The following is a 22,275-nucleotide window of genomic DNA, read 5'->3' as shown; positions in this document are numbered from 1 at the left end:
TGTTTTATTTTTAATATTAACAATGGAAATTTAATTTACGAAGGTCACTACTGAAAAAGCAGTCAACATGCAGCATGGGAGGGAAATAGGAGGTAAATAGAGAATATAGTAGAAAACATATATAAGGCAGCTCAAAAGCAGAATGTAAGGTGCAAACAAATCATAAACCTGGGTGATTATTAGAGGAGAAAAAGCTACGGCCCCAGTAGTGGGATCTTGCTCTTGCTGTTGCACAGCAGAGAGAAGCCTTTACACAGCAGATTTTAAAAGGGGCTTTTGGAGGGATATACTACCTGAAGCCACAGGGTGAGATCATTATTGTGCCCTTTACCAGAACATGTACTGCTCACATTTCACTGAAGCCTTTAAAATGCTCTGAAGATGCTTGAGTAATAGTGACAATTTGCTGGGGCTTCTCTGTTTATGGCTAGAGATGAGGAGTGAGCAGGAGAGGTAATTGGTAGGGTCAGGAATGCTGAGAGCAGCAGTTGGAAAAGGCATTCTGATCTTCCTGACTGGCTTTTACAGTACCCCTTCAATATGGTCACTAATTTGGAGGGTGGGAGGAAAATACATCTTCTCCCTAAGATGTTTTTAATCAGAATCTATGAATAGCTGCAGTCATTATGCCAGCTTCCCAAATGGATCTGTGCAGGATACATTCATGTCAGTCTTAAAAGACTTAGCTTAGAAATTAAATAACTCCATTTCTTGCAGCCAAAAGAAGTCCAACAGCATAATCCTTCCAAGAGTTTTCTTTCCTGGGGGGGCAGTACCACTTTGCTAGCAGTTTTTCCAAATATTTTCTTTTTGTCTCTCTTGGTGAGAGACACCAGGGTTTTGAGAAGCACAACACCAGCACTACAATGTTATTTTTACTGCAATGGCAGTGACCACAGTAAATCAGAATGGGAACAATGCTGCAGCCTTAAGGAGAGATGCTCATAGCCAAGGGGTTTGTGGGTTTGGAGGGGGTGAGGTTTGTGGTATTTTGTTTGGTTACATCCTGCCAGCCAGCACATAACTGCCACAGCCACTCTGGCAAGAGATTTTTGATTTTTACATCCAGCAGACACCAACAATGAAGAAAATCAGCAAATTGGAAAGAAAAAGCAGCATTAAATATAAAACAATAGTTATTTTCCAAGCCAATTAGCAGCAATCAGAATGCATGTCCTGCCACTGGATGGATGAACACTGTGCCATCTCTTTTCAGGCACCTCTCTGAAGGAAATTATCATGGTTCCCATCCCTCTACGCTCACTGCACAAAAATGGATAACAAAAAAGGGAACTAAAAATCTCATTTGTGAGCTGGTTTGTATTCCAGGCATTCAAGGCAGTCACAAAATATGAGACAGCTGTGTGACCCAAAACTAACTTAGTCTGACTTCACCATCTACTGTGGACCATACAGATTACAACAGGAGATACAATTTATGTCATGCTGGCTCCTTTCCCCACAAAAAAACAGGAAAAAATTCCCAATTCCAGCACATGAATGTCACCATTCATGCCATGAAGGCAACTGAAGCAGACCTGTGCTTTGTGTCTGAAGCTGTGCAGAGGAGCACATAATATATTACCTTGTGCACAAGGCAGCACAGTTATTCTATAAAGCATTAGTTTGTACCACTTGCAGGTGAATGTGTAGTGACAGGTACCCTACCTCCTGAAAGATGCTACTGCTTTCAAAGGTAATGCCACAGGGATCATATTAGGATGACAGAAAAAGGTCTGGTAAACAAAGACAGCTCTCCACCTCACTGGGAAATTACTGATCTTGACTCAAATTGACTTACAGTAGTAGAAATAGTCCTAAATTTCGGAAGCAAGACCAACATGATTGAAACACCTGTTTCTCAGCAAACACAAAAGTAACCCAAAATGGGGAAGTTCCATTTCACAAACCCTCTGCTTTGGAAAACTACTGAACTTGTTTCCCAGACTTGAGCAAAACCCTCAACTTTATACTTGCCATGACACACAAAGCTCACAGGAACCTGTGAAAACATGTTTGAAATGTTGTGAAGAGCACAAGCTCCTCCAGCAAATAGAATTCTGAGCTACCATTCTAACCACCAACAGACATAAACACTTCACTGCCATGAATGCTCACCTTCATTGCATCAAGTGCCAGTTTTAGATTTGCCTTCTCCATGGGATCAGTAGTGTGCTTTACCAGCTCCTGTGGACAGAGCAGTTAAAATGTTCCACCCACTGTTCATCATTTTTATAAATTGAAATGATCATCCCCACCCCTCAAAAATAAAGAAGCCAAAACCAGCAAACACAGCCCAAGAATAGGCATTTTCATTCCCTGGGTGAGCAGCCTACCAGTGAGTGGGGACTATTGCAAACAGTAAATTGGCAAGTGTTTAGGAATGATTGCTGCACAGCCTAAACACTGACTTTAGCTGCTAATGAACCATCACAAGAAGTGAATTTGGTCTGTCTAGCACTTAAAACCTGCCAAATCAGATCATTACTGTATGCATGCTGGAAGCCCAGGTAAACAACACTCAGGTTCATTTACACATTGCTCTATGGTGTTTCATCCTATTCCAAAGCATGCATTTGTCCACAGACAGGGATCCATGCTGGCAGTAAAACCTCAGCTCAAGTGTGCACAGCTAAAAAAATCACTGTCTCATTATACCTAAGAGGAGACTGACTCACAAAACATACTGGAATCAACATTACATGTTCAGAGAATTCTTTTAGCCACTTCTCATATGGAAAATACAGAGTCTTTTTTGGGCTTTATGAGGTAGAAGTGTAACCTCCTGGGGAAATAGATAATTTCTGCTATATAATTTGAGGCAATAATTACGCATTTCAGTTGGTATATCTTAGCAAAATTGTAAAAAATTGTAAGAAATTAAAAAGTATTTTTATATCAATATTACAATTAGCAATAAATAATTCTTATATTTTCATTACCATTTTATTAATTTACTCTTTATTTTCTTTCCAAGTCTGTAAAATATTTTTCTTGTTCAACATGTATAGATATTTTACACATATCTATATGATATAGATATTGTTACACATAGCACAGTGACATTGTGTACCATCTTTCCACAATATACACCTTGATTATAAAATCATGAGTCAGATCTCATAAGTTTGTTTTTTTAAAGAATTTGTACCATTCATTTTGCTTTTTTTCAATTTCACATTGATAAACATATTGATGACTCATTTATAGAACTATTTCAAAAATTTAATATTACAAAATGCATGTTGTTCTGCAGAGTAAAAATTATGTTCCATCTATAAGTAGTAGATCTTTTTAAAATGGCATTTTACAAGCATCAGCAGGGTTGACAGTCTAATATAGTAATACATTTCTTTGCAGCTGAACTAATGAGTCTCCTGGCACAGCTATCAAATTAAATTTATAAGACTCTCCACCCTTATTACAGGACTAACTGCAAAAGCTAATGCTTTGTGGGTTATAACAAGAAGCATTTCAAAATAAATACAGCTTAATTGCAATTTATGACAGCAAAGAAGTATCTTAAGAGTATGGTGTATGTATGGCTTGCTCTTTTGGGGGAGTAATGGCTCACACTTCCATGTACCACGATTATAGTGTGGTACTACAAACCATTTTAAACACACCAACAACAAAAGGTCCAAAGACTAAGGAAACAATCATGTTTTATTCGATTTTCCCCAGATATGCCTCAGCTCTAAGAAATGATCTCTGGGAGAAATCCTGCACTTGACTGAATTTTATTTCGTAACATATCTAGGGAAGCGTCAATCACCTTCCTTTGATAAAGACATTTAGCTTTCATTTTTACAACCCACTGATGACAGACAATCACAGTTTTGCTCTCATCCCCCTTAAATTTCAAAAATAAAATACCTGGAGCAGTAGATGATATTTTAGCACTCTTTGCATTGGAACCACTAAGAGATCCCGCAATGTAAATTTCCCATTATTTGCCCTCTTGGAACATTCCTAGATCAAAGCAGAAAAAAATAATGATACAATAGAGCTAGAAATTAAACCTATTCAAGTGATATATATGAAAATTCAGTGCCAAATAAACAACTATATTAAGCTTATTATAAGTGGTATCAACAAAATGAAGAAAAACAGTTGATATGGCAATACCAAAATAATGAAAAAAAAAGGCTTCATTTAGTCACTTGTTAGATGTTTCAACATGCATAAGAGAGTAGAGCAAAGGCAACGGAATTTAGGCATTCTGTACAGCTTAAAAAAAATAAAAACATATATTCCTATGGGGGGGAAACAAGTAAAAGGTAATCATGGAAACCACAGGCCAGTCAGTCTCACTTTAGCACTTCACTGCAAAAATTGTGGAGTAAGTCCTGTTGGCAGCAATATCTGGGCACATGAAGAAGGTGTATGGGAATCTCCAGCAAGGATTTAACACAGGTAAATCAATGCCTGACCTACTTGACTGCTTTCCACAATGAAATGGTTAGATCTGTGAATGGGTGGGGACAACCTGCCTTGACCTGTCCAAGGCTTCATCTCTCACAGCACAGTAATATCCAGGTTGGGATGTTGTGCCCCAGGTCTGTAAAAACCTGACTGGATTATGAGGCTCCAAAAGTGCAGTGACTGATGTGTCCTGCACCATCCTAGAGCTCCAGACAGAGTTCTTCAGTGCCATTGGCAATGATCCACAGGGTGACCCCCAGGATGTCCCAGGGTGACACAGGACAGCCACAGCAGGCTGCAGACTGCACAGGGTGCAGCTGACGCTCCTCAGGGCAGGCCCAGCACAAAGCTGACATGAAGGCAAAAGGCAAAGATGAAGCCCCTCATCTGGCAGGCACTAGGCAGGTTCCTGCTGGCCCTGAGGCTGAGCAGGTGGGCAGCAGCTCTGCAGCAAGGAGGGGGTGATGGCAGACAGCCCTGAGGCTGTGGGACACGAGCTTGTTCAGACTACAGCTCCCTCCCAGCCTGTGTGATCCTGCAGCTCTGCATTCCAGCTGAGATATGCTGAGAAATGGAAGGGTACCACTGATGGTCACTTCCTGAAAGAAAAGCCCTAACCCTACTAATGTCAGTGGCAAAACTCCCTTCACTTCAGAACCAGGATGTGCACTCTTCTACAGGCAGCACATTTTCATTTATCAGAGACTCCAAAAGAATGAAGGGAAACACATTCACTCAGTCCAGCTGGCTTCATCATCATAAAGGTTTTTACTTCAATGAAAGCAGGACATAGTCACAGAAACACATGGTATATATAATATGAGTATATATATACATGTTAAAAAATACTGATACCTCTAACTTTAATTTAACATCTTCTTTTGTCTTAGAGATGTTGTCCAAGCACGATATCGCTATCTCCACTTGACTGCAGTACTGTCCATAAATAACCAACCTAAATCAAAGCAAGAGAAAGAATGAAAGGAATTCTCATTTATTTAAGAAGAATCCATGATTATTTTTTCATAATCATTGTTTCAAAAGGAGCAATGCCTATATAAGCAAGGATAGAATTTATCCATATGCTCAATGAGCAGAATGAATGAATGAAGACTATTCAGGAGAACAGTTTTGCTTTACTTTCAAAATGGTCTAAAATCATTGCATCTTCCTTTAATAGTCACATATATATAAATATTATAAATACAGAATTTATTAAAAAGCAGTAAACTTCTGTTGAACAGGACAGTCTGTGGTGTTTTCAGCAATGTAAACTTGCAAGGTTATAAGAAATAAATTCTGAAACACAGGCTTAATAGGATTAATTACATCCTTATAAAGAATCCTTATAAAGAATTCGTAGTAAAGATATTGCCAGAGTTGAGCTAGCAAGATGGGGGGCCCATAAAACAATAGGTTGCATTTTGACTTCCAGGCTCAAAACACCAAAACTAGTTTGATAAGGATACTTACTTTGAATTTAATCCCATTTCAGAAATATTCATCAAACAAAAATACAGTAAAATACCAAACTGAACACATATTGGCACAATTAGTAAGAGTGCTTAAATCTTACCTTTCCTTGTAGTTAATAAAAATTTGATATAGGTTCTGATCATTTTTGTTAACAATGGAATCATTGATGTCCTGTGTAAGATTCCTGTGAATTTTCACCAAATCCTTAAAAACAGTAATGGGGAGGGGAAGAGCTTTGTAAAAACAGAATGGCTTTAAAGCTTAGAATATAAAAATAAATTATTTTATTTTAGACCCAATAATTTCAATAAATTGGAAGACAGATCATTTGAGAGTAAAATCTAATTTCAAGGTTTGGCACAACTTTATGCTGCAACAAGAAAAACTAAACTCCAAGAACTACCTATTGGCGACTAATTTATTCATGCTTGAAACATGCACTGTTAATTCACCTTTATTCTATAATGATAATTTTTAAATTAAGCAAGTCAAGTAAATGCTTTAGTGACAAGCTGAAGTAATGATTCCTGTCCCTGAGCTGTGAAAAATTAGTTCTGTACATTACATTGGTCAATTAGTGATGTCCTAATGCTAAATTAACTGCAATCATAATGAGTTTCCTGATACAGCACTCACCTATTGTCTGAGAGAAAGAAAAGAGTATTGCAGGAAGATTTGCTCTTTGATTACTGTTGCAGCTCTCCTTGCTTATATACTATCATACATAAACTATAGGAGATTGCATCAGCCTTAACACTGTATGGACACTGTCAGAGAATTTGCAATAAATTAAGTCAAAACAGGATAAGAAGTTTGAAAACCTGGGTAAAGAAATTATATACTACAAAAATAATGTCCAATATTTAGTCATCAACTAAGTTAAAAAGTTTCACTTCACACTGATGAAAACTAACAGTACATACAAGGTAAATCACATCACTGATGAGGGTGCAGAATCTTGAAACAGATCAAATTTAGTTGCTAGCAACTGCATGGCCTTATCCTCAGAACCTTAAGTTACAGTACACAGACATTATTACAGAAATTAATGTATTGGAACAGGAGCATTTTTGTAAGGAGCACACAGGGACTCAGCTAAGCAACACCCAGAAAAACAGCTGAATGCTAAGGGGACTATGGGTCTCTCTGGGTTTCTATCTCTACTTCAAATCAAGTTTTAAACTAACCTGATGTTAACATCATTTGAAGTTAATGAATGTTCCAACACTTCAGTATCTGTTACATGTACTTTCATCTCTCTTTCTGTATGTTTGTATAAATAATTCACAGGCATGCAGAGGTGCATTTATATATGGGTGCACACATAGACATACATACAAATGCATATATATAAAATGTAGACAGACATATACAGGTACAAATATAGAGTCACACATTCAATTTAAAGAAAATAACTTAGGGCACTCTCTTTAGAATGGTAATTTGGGGTAATTGGTTTGGAGGTTTTTTTCTTCAAAATGAAGTATTTTGATATCAGCAGTTGATCTAGCAAGCATCTTTTAGAGTCTATTTAAGGAATATAACATCACCCTAAGGAAAAAATCCTTCACCACAACCCCTTAACAGAAGAAAATCCATTCTGTTCTGAGAACACAGCACTTGCTCTTCACATCTCACTTCTCTGCAGAGCTCTGTGTGACAGCTATTTTTAGTTTAAAACAAGCTTCCACTGCCCTCCAGCCTTCCTGCTGAGGAACTGCCACACAGACAAGGTCTGAGCAGACAAAGCCTTTGAAAATATTTTTGGCTTAGGCAAGTCCTGTGTTTCTTTTAAGGTTATTGGATGCCTTTGAAATGCTCCTGGAGTTGGAAATAAGCAGCATATTGTAACAGCAGAATACTGAATGCTGACAACAAAAAGCAAAATAAAACAACCCAAATGTAAGTTTACTACCTGTTTCACTGGTCTAAAATAAACAGGTTTTGTTCTTTTTAATCTTATGTGATCCCATGCAACCCTTTAACTAGCAGTGAGTGGGCTGACCTCCCTGTTTCTGCTTAAAGCATTCAAGCCCCTTCTGTACCTTTGTGCAGTATTTCCATTGACTGGAATTAGGTCTTTCAATAAAAATAAGTCAATATTCCTGGGCACACAGAGCTTAGGAAAGAGGTTTACAGTAACTTAGGGCACATCATGGATTTATTTGCAATGAGAAATACTAATGCAGGACAGAATGTAAATTTGTTTTCAAAAGCAAAGGGATCTCTGTGGGGAGCTGATGCAATTCAAGAAGACAAGTTGGTTACTGATATCTGTGACAGTGTTTTGGACTAATATTCGAAGTGGAGGATGTGATAGCAATTAAGAGGCAGAGTGAAAATTTCACAGAGGGAAAAATATGGCAAGGGGTCAGGTATTATCCCTATAATAACTCACCTTCTATCAGCATGATGCTGGAACAGCAACCAAAACATTTTTACAGACAGGCCATGATCTCACAGAATAAAATAAAACCCCCAACACCACCTCCTGCATCCTGAGAGCCTGTTGGACATGCCAGAGATGGCCAAGCCAGAGGTGATATTTTATAAGAAATAATAGTTTGATGTGGCCCATGGGCCACACTCTGGGGACCCTTTCTTTACAAAGGCCTCATAAAAGAACATTGCTTTCATTTGTCTGTGTTGAGAGAGGCTTTAGAACATTTCTGATGTCTCCCTTTCAAGTCAGACAGAGTAAAGACATGCTGAACACTTATCAACCAAAAATATATGTAAATTTTCATATTGTTTTGATTAAGCCAAAAATAAATGACACAAAGTAGCAATCACAGGAACCACTATTGTTTCAGTCAAATAGGAGGTTTCCTAGATAGTTCACAAAGGATTTTCTAGGTAACTTAGTAGTCACAACTCTGTACCATCATTAAAATATCAGTATTTATTCGAAAATAATCCATTTTTAGAATTTATCAGCTTTTAAGGATCAAAAATACTCCAGTTTATAACAATTCATTATCTCACATGCTAATACTATTTATCTTACCTTATTCCCTCAAAAAAAAAAAAAAAATTAGAAGTTCACATTTTTTTAACCCAAGTAACATAACCAACAAAACTAACATAAACTCGCCATGCATTGTATTTCAAATAATCATTTTGTGCATTAACACATACACGAATATATCACAATTATCTATGAACCTCATATCTGTCCATTAAATATGCAATTACTCACAGGAATGTTGATGAAAACAGTATCAAACTCTGATGCTGACAGAAACCTTTTCAAGGGCACCATGAAAAACTGAAAGAAAAAACATTGTATATACATTGGCTGTTGTAATTCTATCTTCCAGAGTGCTGCAAAAATGCATGTTACAAGTCTGTAAGCAGCATCTTACTTTCTCGATCGATTCCAGAGTTTCAGTGTACTTCTCTTCAGTTTGCTTTATTTCAGCAAGACAACAGCTTCTTATGTCATTTTCAGGACATTTCTGCAATTACAATGGAGTCAAGTTTAAGTCATTAACAGGCACCTAATGGATAACAAATGGCTTTATTTGTTTAGAATTACACAATTAGGATAACTGCTTCCTGAAATTCTCTGAGTACTGCAGCCTCCGAAGATGACAGCAATAACCAAGAATATTTTATGTTCAATTAGCTGATGACTTTAGTAAAATAAAAAACAAAGTAATATGAAAAGTTAATGTTTAGACATAAAACACTGAAGTATCAGCATGTACTTTGGAAGCTGAAATACAAGGTCACATTTAATTTACATCCAGACTGAGAAATCTTATGTAATATACTCAGCAGTTAATAATTCTATTAAACATAATGGGGCTAAATCATGTAAGTGACTTTGCATTGCCATAAATATTGGATTTAGTCTATTCTCATACTTATTTACAGTTTTCCCCCTTTTATTTCTCAAGTGGAGCTTTCTCTTCAGACACAACAGGAATATGGCCTCAGATCAAGAAGTGCAGTGACCTCAAAGTTCAACTCTCACATATGGATGTGTGTGTCTCCAACAAGAATATGGGAATTTTTCCATGGAAACCACCAGACTCATTGGACATGGAAGTAATTATCAGTAATTACATGACTCTATAAAAATAGTTTACAAGCACACTTGCCCAAGATAGGATTTACAGCATTACAGCTTCAATAAAATCCTATTTCAAGTAAAAGAGTAAATACAAGAAGGTGATATGGAATTGCTCATGTCAAGCAAGGCACAGAAGATGTGGAGATATGAGTGGTCAGTGTGGAGGTTTGACACAGTAACTGGATAGGTGCTTGCAGTTAGATGCATTAACTAATCCCAAATGTTTTCTCCAACAACAATAAGAGGCATCTTAACAAGCAACAGAACCACAATATCCTTTCTGAAGTCTATTGCAACATCCCTCAGCATATCCCTGATTGTATCCAGTGTAGAGAATTCCTATGCTGCACATAAACCAGATGATTAGAGGTTGTCCACATACAGGGAGAGTCAGGAGTAGAAATTTAGCATTATTGTTCTTTCCATTCAGAAAAAAACACTTTCAGCTTTTGAACAAAAAACTTTCCTCCTCTAGGAATAGCAGAATTTCTAGACTGAAATTTTAACATTTAGCTCCTGGTATGTTATATATATATATATATATATATATATATATATATATATATATATATATGTATATTAGCACAGAGTAAGCCCCACTTACACTCTCCATGAGCCACACACAGCTCCTATACAGCCTGGCCACCTTAGAGTGGGAAACATTCCTGCCACCTCAACTACATTCCAAGTTGCAAATCACATGGGTACATAAATCTTGGTCACTGCTTTGGCTGATCTCCTTCACCCTTCTCTGTCTCTAACTACAACCAGTTCCTACAAGCAGAGCACAGCTTCTCACTCTCACTTTCCAGGTGCTGCAATCTCAGAAACTACTCTTGAAAACCCAGTTTGTGCAGTTCTTCATTTTCCACAATGATCATTAAGGGTCCATCTATCAGATGCAGACACAAGTAACCATTTTGCAAAAACACAGTCTTATCAGAAGAGTTGTGCTTTGTGAACATCATCATGGTCACCCTCATCTCAAAACTATCATTTCTTCCCAAATTCTTCTGTACAGAGTAGGAGACACTGTCACAATTAACTGTAGTTAGTTAATCCCATAAAGTATTAGAATTTGACATAATTTAGACTTTCAGTTATTTTTTACCTTAAGCTCAATACTGCCCAAAATGTTTGCAGTATGTGCCCCATTACAGAGGCTGTACTCAATAGTTTATATGCATTTGCAAAATGTGGGTGTTTGTAGTCCACCAATACTCATATGAGCAATGCAAACAAATCCTGGCATTCGAGTTAAAATCTCTCACCTCAGTTTTGTGCTCACCTAACCCAAAGAGATCACTAATACAGACACCTTCAGCAGAAATTGACATATCAGTTTTTCTATCCACACCACAAACATCTAGAATTTGAGTGCAATTAAAAAAAGGAAAGAGGGAATAAGAAATAATGTGTGCTACCAGTACAGGTAAGAAAAGGTGCCTCTGAAGTTCAGCTACTCCTAGAGAAAACTCAGTGGAACAGTTTACTTTGCAACATAATGGCAACCTAATGATCAGCAATCTACATGGTTGAATAAGCAAGAAATTCATTACTTGGAAACAATTCTCAGTTGTCCTTGTTAGGCTAGTTTTCCAAACTATGGCTGAAATAATATTATACACAATAATTTCACAAAATTATAAAAATTTTGGAGGTAGGACACTTTCAAGTAAGCAATTCAATTAACTGCTCTTAAAATAGCTGGTAAATTTTACTACACAAAATTATCAAAGTAATTACTGTATTACATTTTTTAATCACTTTTTTTTTTAAAGCTTACCATAAAGTTTTCCCCTTTACCCAAACAGCCTGCAAAGTCTCACATAGGATATTATGCTCTGCATGTAACAACTCCAGATGCAGCTGAGCAGGAGTGTCACTGAAACTATCTATAAAGACATTTCAACTTTGAAAAAGTTAACTGCTATTGTTCCAAAGCAGCTAGGAACTGGAAAACATACAGGTTGCTGTGCTGCTTCATCTTTCATTAGGTCTTCATAAACTTCCCCACCTTCATCTTCTCCATAGACACAATCATACAACTCCTCATCTTCCTCAACACCAGTTTCACTGAAAAGACAAGACAAGAAAAAAACTGCAGCACAAAGTACCACCAGCTCTGCAAGGGACTACTTACAGAAGTTTCTACAGTAAACAAACAGATTATTAATTAATAGAATATCTAATGAAAATAACACATTAAGGGAAATTAAATCCATTAATTAATTTTCTTTTCTCAATTTATTTAAAATAAATTTTACAAAATCAACTCAATACTGAAGACTACATGAATTTAGAGCTACATGGGAACTAATCCAGCAGCAAAAGCAACACCTCAGGACAGTTTTGTCACAAGCTACAGTCCAGCTGCCCTCTTCTCCTTGACCCTTTTCCCACCACATCCAGTGAAGAGGAGTTGCCTGGCATTCCACTACACTGGGATGTGACATTGTCTTCTTCCTGCCTGAAGAAAGGACTATCCAGGGTAAGATACACCAAAGACTGCAGAGCCAGAGGCACTGTACCTCCATATCATAAACCAGAATTTGGATCATCTTGTGCAACCTTCAGCTACATAAAAAATAAAAAAAAGGAACCGATTAAACTGAAAATCAGACAGTTCAACAAAATCAGGTACACTCAAATGGTGCCCTCCAATTACCCAGACTGCAGAAATAAAGAAGAAAGTCAGTGCTCTACTCTACCCTCAGCTAATTCAGCTTCATTACAGTCAGCCCTGCTAGAGGCTTTGTGTTAAGACTGTATCAAGCACATCATGTCTTTCACCCCTATTTCTTAGGGTATGTTATAAAAGCATTCCAAAAGATATTGAAAACAGTAAAGTCACAATAACAATACAAAAACTGGATCAGATATGCTGACAATCTTGAGGTTTTTCCTGTTGGAAGACAACAGTGAAATCAGAGTAAAAACCAACAGGTGAATCCAGCATTCCAGCTCCCACCAGCAGGGATGGTGTGCTGGCACTTCACATTAAACACTGGCAGCTGTCAGATGCAGGAGACACACTCCATTCTACCACCTCTGCTCCAGGGAGCAAAAGCTGACAAAAAGGCAGAGCAAGAAGAAAAGCATTTAACAACTACAGCTCTTTCTGACAAAAATACTTAAATCAATTTTAAATTCTTTAGACACCATTTAAACTCAGGGACAATTAAATCAACTTCAAATAAACTTATTAATAATTGAGGGCAACTAAAAAATGTGGGCCATTTGCATCATTTACTGGCACATTTATTTCTTACTCTTGAATTGCTTCTTCCACAATCAAGACAGCATACAACTATTAAATTTCCATTAATAATATTCATAATTTGTTGCACAAGAAGAGCTACGAATTAATTTATTTGGTATGATTTGTTAGCTTTTTTTTTTTTATGAAAGACTGTTGCACAATGCTGAATTTACATATCCATTTACCAACTGGTGGAAATATTATTTTCAAACAGCTATAATGCCACCACATCTAAGAGATAAGGATATGACCTCTTGCTCACTTGGGTCTCAGAGGAGACTGCAACTCCTCCCTTCTGACAGAGTGAAAAGCAATTATCTCTGAGACAGTCAGCCAGCTGCAGAGACAAGGACAAGCTTTGCAGGGAAAGTGGTAAATTGAGCAATGCCAATCATGGGAGGTTTCCCTTCTTTATAGGCACTGAAGAAACAAATCCCTGGAGTGAACAGCAGCTTCTTTCCCACACTGCAGCAAGTGACATGCAAGGAGTGCTGGAGACTGTGAGCCTTGGAACAGGGAGCCCTGACCTAGCTCTGGTCCAACATGACTCCTTGTGGATCCTGAGAGACCCCAGCCATAGGACACAAGGGTATCCTGACAATCCTGCAAACACTTACCCAGAAGAGGTAAATGCACTCACATTAAGAATTTCACTGACTTTAGAGAAAAGATCCACTTGAATGCATTTTCTTTGCAAGTTCAAGACAATTTCCTTGAGTCCCTTGCAAGTGACATTGCAATCTTCTGAAAACATTCTCATAGTACTGACAGGTAACTTAGAAATGCATTCTTTATTTACTTTGCTGCCAGCACCCTCTATGAAACATGCTGCATTACGTACATAAATGTATCATAATCATTCAAATAAATATTCATAATTAATTCTTCCTGGTCAGCACAATAACTAACAAGGTATTTAAAAATTAAATAAATATCCTATTTTTATTTAAACTATGTCTTTTACAATACAATACAAACAAATGCAACTGAAAGAGAAAATCTGTAATTAATATATTTACAACGTACTCTATTAAATCGGGAAGACCTTTGTAGATATCTTCATCATCAACGCTTTCTTCTGTAGGGAAGGGCCTATAGAAAAAAAAAAGTAGCATTAATTACAGATACCACTATCCTAGACATATAGTGGATTTCTGTTTGGTTTCCAAAATCTTCATACAGATTATTGTATACTGATGTGCTTACATGTTCCCCCCTTTCTTTGATGAGCAGTATATGTATATTTATACTTTGTTATGTGGATTGACACTTAATATAATAAAAATCCTACTGGACAGTGTTGTTATGAATCACCACTACTACATCACTGACATTTTCAATTGAAAAAAATCATCAAAACTTTCAGGTTAGGTCTTGTTGGGGGTTTTTTGGTTTCTTTTTGAAAACAAGAATCTCCCAATCTTGGCCAAATCTGCTGATTATTTTAGAAGCAACGAAGAAGAGAGACCAGATTTGCCTTTACATAAATCATCACTGCATCAGCTTGACCTGTGTCACGATTATCACACAAGTTCTGCAGTACCAGCTGCTCCTCTGGTCACCTCCTGCTCCAGCATGAGCAGTACACAAACTCAGGCCCTCCAGAGTGTACCAGAGGCAGCAGATTCCTTTTGTGGCTGCTCAGAGCCTGCTCAGCTGCCCACCTGCCACTCTGGCTGCAGCCACAGAAGTTCTTAGTGGGGGCACAGCCTGTACTGCCTCTAACAACTTTTCCAGGAAGCAGAACTCACCTCTCCTAACATACCATACCTTATTCCTGTGCCTAGTGCAATAGGAGTGCGGGACAGCTTTGAAAGTGTTTCTATCACCTGCAGAGAGGGAAACAGAAACTAGGATTAGCCGGAGAATAGAGGCGATAAAACATTCTGTCGCTTATTGTTACGTTATCAGCAAATCAAATTATATAAAGAGGGACTACATGGGGCTGTGCCAGACAGGATTTGCGGCTGGATGTGGAGGGAATGGTGCTGGAATCTCGTCCTGCAGGCTGCTCGGAGCAGGTTTGCGCTGTGGCGCCCGGCGGGCAGCAGAGGGAGCGATTTACTCACACTCGGATAAAAAAGAGTCTCCTACTCGCCGGAGAGAGAAAAACACCCAAAGCGACAAACCCCGCCTGAGCTTCACACTGCCAGTGACAAGGCTTCCCCCTGAGCTCCTCAGAAGTTTCACCCCGTATCTTTTCAAATCAAAACCCGTGTTAAGCTGAAATCTCCAAAGGTTTTTATCAGCAGGATTACAAAAAATCAGTTCGGCAATTCTACATTTCGACATTTGGGAATAAACTCTATAATTTCAGTTGTTTATTTTTGAAGTTCTAATTACAAGATTACTACAGCCATAAAAGAGAGCTAAAAGTGCATCTCTCAAAGGAAAGAAAATTGCATGTCTACACAGGGAAATGACAAAGTAAAAACCACAGAGAAATATCACAAACTACAGCTTAAACTGAAAGTTACAAAGCCTCCATAGTGAACCATATTTCATAGGCAATTGAGCAAAATTAAGAACCAATGTTAGATTAATCCTGTGAAAGCAATATTTGGAGTCCATTTAAGCTACTGTGAAAATGAATGCCAAAAAACAAAAAATCTCGTTTTGCCTTACAGGCAAAAAATAATAAAAACAAATAAATATGCCATTAACATAATCAAAGATGGGGGTACATATTTCCTCTCTAAACAGAAGAAATGCAATATGGTCTAGAATAAGCTTTAGAAATTATGAATAAAAGTTGATTGAGTAAATGACAAAATTAATTTAAAACTATTTCACATTAATTAAAAGGTCAAAAGGGAAAAAAAGACTCCTTTAACAAGTCTCACTGTTGCAGAGGAGTTCTGATTTCCATAGCAGACCAGAAGCTGCCCCTGCACACGTGCAAGAATCCCAGCACAGGGCTGCAAGGAGCACTGAGACAAGATGCTGTGGGATTCAGTGGCAAAATGACCTGTCCTGACACACGGGTGGGCACTGATTGGCAGCATCACAGGAGGATTAATGGTTCTCCAAACAAAGAGGGGCAAGTCTGGTGAACTGAATATCCCTTACTTGTTTCAACATGACATTTCCCAGCATACAAAAAATCTTTTGCAAACTATTCCACCCACGCAGACCCTTTTCCTTAGAGGGATTCTCACTTATCTAGCATAATCAAACCCAGTAGACATATGGCTTACTCTTCACAGCTAATTACAGCTGCTTCAAGATTTTAAAAAAATAAATAAATAAAAAAAAAAATAAAATAGCAGTAGTATTACTACACAGTAGTACTATTACTTTTAGGCAGGTAATAGCAAACATTATTCCCAAAATGTACTGCCAAGTTACATTTTAGAGCCATCAATATGAACATAAACCAAAGTAAGATTTATAAATAAGAGGAATAGAAAAAGTTTTTCAGGAACTGATGTGAAAACTTGGAGGGGGCGGGCACAGAGGCCCACGATGACACCCACACCCACTGGGGAAACCAGAGAAGCATTTACCAGAAAATGCAGAGAGAGAAGGCCAGAGAAAGGAACTGTATGACTAGAGATGACAGAACACTACAGGAATCTTCCCTGCTCTTAGAACAGAAACCATTAAGCATTCCAGTCTCTAGTAAAGATCAGAACACAGATTCAACTTGCACAGAATAAAAGATAATGCTTACCCATTGAACCACTCCTATTAAGCCACACCTTAAAACAGTGCTGTCAAGAAACAGAACCATGTCTACTGAGAGGCATTTTTCTTGCAGTTGTGGTTTCCCTAAAGAATTCTGAGAAAAATGTTAGAATACTTACACCAGTAATCACACGTGGAATTACCCCTGCTGGTCAGCACACTACTCCAATATCATATACCTGGAAATTTGTGTTTGCTCCAACAAAAGGTGGGGCAAAGCAAGCTTCTCCTTCCACTTGAAATTTCAGTTCTTTGCTTCTGAGACACTGCAGAAACAACTAAGAGTTCCCAAATTTCAAGGTCTATGGGGATGATTGCACTTATGTCCGGGCTAAATTGTCTGATAAACAAGCAATTTCAATAGCCATTCAGAAAAACAAACTTAAATGCAGTAAAATGTCTGATTTTCAATACCTGACAAAAGAAAGACTCAGAAATTTTTCAGAACAGTGCTAGTTTGAAGCCCCATACAATTAATATGAGGGAACCTATAGTACTGTGCAATCCTGAACTCCAAAATTACAATGTACTATGCACATTAAAGTCTCTAACATTCAATTTAGCACTTTGCATGTGCTTTTTTTGCTTTGCTCTCTTCCTTTCAGTAAAGCTTTAATCCCATTTTGCATTTAACCCTAAATGATCACCCCATGACTCTGACAGATGCTCCTGTAATTTGAATGAGGCTTAACTAGATCCTAGTTTAAGTACAAAAGTAGCCCTCCTTGCTTGTACAAAGTCCAGAACAACAGAGATTCCATGCCTGGTGCTGCTGTGCAACAAACAAATGTCCAAAGGGCTGCAGAGCTTTGCATACACACTACCACCAGGAACAGTCAGTAAAAATAGGTACTGAGTAAAGACTCCAAATTGACATTCTGGCCAGCTACAACACACAAAAAAAGAAACATTTATACTCTAACACATCCCAGAATGACTACATTCCTTCACACTGAAAAGCTCAATAACTCTGCATTTGCCTGCAAGCAATCTGATACTGGGAGATATCAGCAAGAGGCTTCCAGGAATAAAAGGAAGCCTCACTGCACCAGCCCAGTACAGCTCCTTTGCACTGCCTAACACCATGAGACAGAGGTTAAGCAGGTCTTTAGAAGTCACATCAAAGCCACACTCACTTCAGGATGTGAACATCCAGGTTTGTTTTTCAGTACATCACCAGTTTATGCAAAATATGACACGAAATTCAAATCTACAGTGCTGGAAGAGGAAGCACACCTCAGCCCACACCCTGCTGAGTGGCTCTGCTCCTCATTCATGTTTCAGGCACTGCTGGCAAGAGCAATGGTCTCACACTGTGCATTAACTCTTTACCTCATTAGGAACTCTAACAGCATTTTTTTTTTCCTGGCTTGCTATTTATTATGGCTTGACTTGACTCAGAGTTGTAGGTCAAACTCTCCAGTTTATGTAAGTACTTTAATATGCCCTGCCAAGATATTATTTTGTAATTTCCTGCAGACATGCTCTTCAGTTTATCATATCAGATATTCCTGTGCCTGCTTACAGCAGCAGTACACTAGAGGGACTATTTTACTACTTCCCACAGCAGTAGCATGTCTAAGTTGAAAATGTCCCTTTCTAAAGTATTTTAGTGGTGTCTCTTTTTAATCTTGTTTCTTTAAAAAGAAGAACAAAGAAGAACTGCAAATCATGCAGTTGAAGAATAGATTAAGTATATTTTTAAAGTACATTTCCACTTTTAGAAGAAACAGAAGTACATAATTTTGCAACTCACTGTCTCCCCAAACAAGCAATAATTCCATGCTACTGACAGCTCCTGTAAGGACTATAATCAAATTTATATTTCTGATATTTACCTAAACTGCAAATGTTAAGTGATCAACAAATATTGATGGCAAGAATTGGCTTATGCCAATAAAACCTAGAAAGACTCACTTGTGGTTAGATCAAGAAAGTAGTTGCTTCCATGCTGGCACTTAAATTAGGATGTGTGTTCCCAAAGTATGGTAAAAGTCAGAACTCTGAGCAGATCACAAAAAATAAAAAGCCAATGCATACAGAAGTCCAATGCTTCTGGAGAACACATCATACATCCTCTGCATCATGGGGTGGGGCTCTTAGGAGGCCAATTTTATGTGCCACACATCCAGGACACTTTAAAGCCAGAACTGCCAGTCATGCCTACATGCTAGTGAGTTCTCATGAAGCTGTTTTCACTCACTCACCAGCCTGGTGAGGAGGAGGGGAAAGAGAAACATCATTTTGTGTCTCTCATTCAGAGATAAGATGAAAATGCTATACATAAATATATTCTCAAATGACTTACACTAAGAAAGGTTTACCTTTTGCTGCTGTAGAGTTTAGCAGGCTCTGGACAATCCAAGATCAATACTTCATTTGGCCCAGAGTGGGGTGGGGCAGTTGAAATATATATATTGATTAATATGCATTAATATTATACTCTAGGAACTGCTACATTTCCATTTTACTTGGTTAACAGTTTAAAAAAAAAAAAAAAAGAAAATACATGAAGCCAGACAACTCCAGGGTGATTACACAGCTGCTGATCTAATGAGCATATTATTCCAAGTAAAGCATGTTCATAAGTTAAACTGAACATTTTCTCTCCATCTGCCTTGTTCAGATACCATGTTAGTAGTCCATGTTGGTTCAGGTTAGTTTTAATCAAACCACAATCCTCTAGGGACAGAGAAAGGATGAGAGCTTTTCAAAAAGGCAAAATGAATGAAAACTCCTTAAAATGAAAAGGGGAAAAAACCCAGAGAGAGAGAAGAAAAAACTTGACCTAAAAGCAAACCTTTGTTTCACACACTGATACCTCTAACAGACTCTTAAAAACAAAAATCAAATTTCAAATACCAGCTATGCAAATATGCCTCTACTAATGCCATAGAGAGACAAAGATGTGAAAGACAATTTGCAGCATTGGCACCTGCACCAACAGCTCCTCAGGAATGGGACAGACTGCAAACCTCCAGCAGGTAGAAATGTCATCAGATGTGTTCCAGACAGATTCACATATAGCTATATCCCGATTTTCACCTCGTTCAGGTAATGAAATCCAGGCTTTAGCTGTAAAGACACAAATTTACTTTCCACTGGGGTGATCCCCAGCTGTGGGATGCTGCCCTGTTTCCTCACTGACATCACCTTCAGCCATCCTGATTCTGGCTCTCATTGTCTATGTCCATTCTTCCATTTCCACTGAACTACACCCTAAGGAAACACATCTGAGAGCTACTTCATCCCTCTTTCCCATCGAGGTTTAGCGCTGGCACAGGAGCAGTAAGGAAAACAGACCGACTGTCCCAGGAAACCATGGCAGAGAAATTCACAACCCCGAGCCAAGTCTGTGATGGACAGGAGCCTGCCAGCAACCGTGAAAAAAAAAAAAAAAGGTTTGAAACCAGGTGCCAAATGCTTTCATGCAGAGGCAGCAGGGGTATGAGTGCTGTAGAAGCTGTTTTTGGCAGTCATGCACGTTTCCTCTGGGCAGCTGTGGCAGGATGCATCCTCCCGAGTGTCAGTCTCCACAATGAAGCGGCAGGAAAGTTTCTCCAGAGGGGGGGAAAAAATAACCAAAAAGAAAAAAAAAAAAAACCAAGGACAAAATAGCAAAGACAAAAAACCTCCTGGGTGTTGCCGATCTGTTCGCAGATAAGCTAAATACAGATATGCAAACCGCTGGGACTTCAAAAGCCCTGGAGGATCAACAGCTACAGAGGATGCAACTTTTTCTCTTAAGTCTTCTAAGGAGGAGAGGTGAGACAGGCAGTTTGGAACCAGGAAGGCAGGCAAAGCTTGTAGAACATAATTTTTACAAACCACTCAAAGATACGAGGACAGATGACCTGATGTCCAAAAAGACAGGTTGATGCCAAGAAGATTTACCCCACTTTCCACACTGAACATTTTACTCCTTTTATCAGGAGTGATAACTCTGATCATGCAAACTCTGGAGCTGGAACAGAGGGACTGGCTGACAGAACTGCACTCATGAGTCTTAAACATTAAAGGAGGAAAACCAAAACCGAATGCTCTCTCTGGGAATCTGTAAAACTCAATACCATGTATGGAGAACTATAATGAGCAAGTCTTGATTATTCAATATCCAACAATGGACACAAATGCAAGTACATTTTCTTAAATTGTGCTTAAAACTCAATTTTTCAAATTTTAGGTCTCAGACGAGGCAACAGCTGCTAGTCCAAAAGCAAGAAAGATTCCCTAGATGGCTCTGTTCTTACAGGGAAATGAAAAAGCTTAAACTGCACAGACAGCACAGTCCTGCTCATCCCTTGGTTCATTTTGTCTGCAAGGCTGAGACTCCCTAGCACAAGCATGGAGGGAAGGAGTTGGAGCAGCTGCTTCCTGCCTGCATCTCATGGTTTTGATTCTTTGGATCCCTTCCAGCCCTCACCATGCCTTCTGGGGTGTAAGTTTGGGGCTGCTTTTTTGGTTGGGTTTGTTTGGTTTGCTTTTTATTTCTTTTTTAAGACCTTGCTTTAAGAATGACAACCCTACTTTAAGTACTGCTGTGTTATAACACTGCAACTGATAGCATAAGTGCAGATTGCCTCAGAGCATGCTGTTCTTCTGAACATGGAATTGGAGTTTGTCCTTTCTGGTGCATTTAATACATTTCAGGTTTTGCATGGAGGGCAGAGAAATACAAAAGGATATTCCTAGGACAGTACTGCAAAACCTATCTGCTATTAAGTCATTCCAGCTCCGTTCAGAATAAACACTACAAGGATAACCTATACTTAGAAACAGCATCTTCAAGCTGTATTCAGCTTTGATCAAGTGCTTGCTTTCAATGCTTTTTGAACATTCTTACAGATGATACCATAATTTTTTTTTTACCATATTTTATATGGGTCATAACAGTAATCAATCCTGAAAGAAATGGCTTTTTCCTGCATTTTAAAGAGGATATTTTAAAACAAGGTGGTTTTTTGTTTGTTTTTTTTTAACCTAAATGTATGCATTCTTTTTAAAATCCCTAATGACTGAACAGGGAGATTATCAAAGGTGTCCAGACTTTGGACATATGGGGTTTTTTTAAATAGGAAAGGATATATATCAGTGTTGTGTGTTTTCCAAAGTTACATTTCTTTTGCCCCTACCCTTTAGCAGACTTCAGAAGACTATTTTTACATGTTTTGAAAAAACCAAGCAAATTCTCTGAACTGCAACCACCAGTTTGCACACTTGGTATAAATTTTGGGTGCTTGTGACCTTGGATGTTTAAAATTGGCATACAGACATTTTAGAAGGAAATTAGTGCTTACATATTCATTATTGATTGCACCTCCAATAGTGTTTTAGGAATGCATCCTGC

General features: G+C 38.2%; 1 protein-coding gene across 2 annotated transcripts in view; it reads right to left on the bottom strand.

The window, feature by feature from the left end:
- Window positions 1-22,275, bottom strand: part of VAV3 (vav guanine nucleotide exchange factor 3) — a 149,566-nt gene that overhangs the window by 77,594 nt on the left and 49,697 nt on the right. For both annotated transcript variants that reach the window (XM_079313787.1, XM_079313786.1), the window contains exons 3-11: window positions 15,012-15,070; window positions 14,268-14,333; window positions 11,947-12,055; window positions 9,267-9,359; window positions 9,101-9,169; window positions 6,002-6,105; window positions 5,281-5,380; window positions 3,877-3,972; window positions 2,119-2,187 (exon numbers count right to left, since the gene is read on the bottom strand). In XM_079313787.1, the coding sequence (XP_079169913.1) occupies window positions 2,119-2,187; window positions 3,877-3,972; window positions 5,281-5,380; window positions 6,002-6,105; window positions 9,101-9,169; window positions 9,267-9,359; window positions 11,947-12,055; window positions 14,268-14,333; window positions 15,012-15,070 (765 nt within the window). The remainder of the gene's footprint in view (window positions 1-2,118; window positions 2,188-3,876; window positions 3,973-5,280; window positions 5,381-6,001; window positions 6,106-9,100; window positions 9,170-9,266; window positions 9,360-11,946; window positions 12,056-14,267; window positions 14,334-15,011; window positions 15,071-22,275) is intronic.

The sequence above is a fragment of the Erithacus rubecula genome (genome assembly GCF_903797595.1).
Source record: "Erithacus rubecula genome assembly, chromosome: 10".
NCBI classification, from domain to species: Eukaryota; Metazoa; Chordata; class Aves; order Passeriformes; family Muscicapidae; genus Erithacus; species Erithacus rubecula.
Note: the sequence above shows the minus strand (reverse complement) of the source record. Positions and strands in the feature narration are given on the sequence as shown.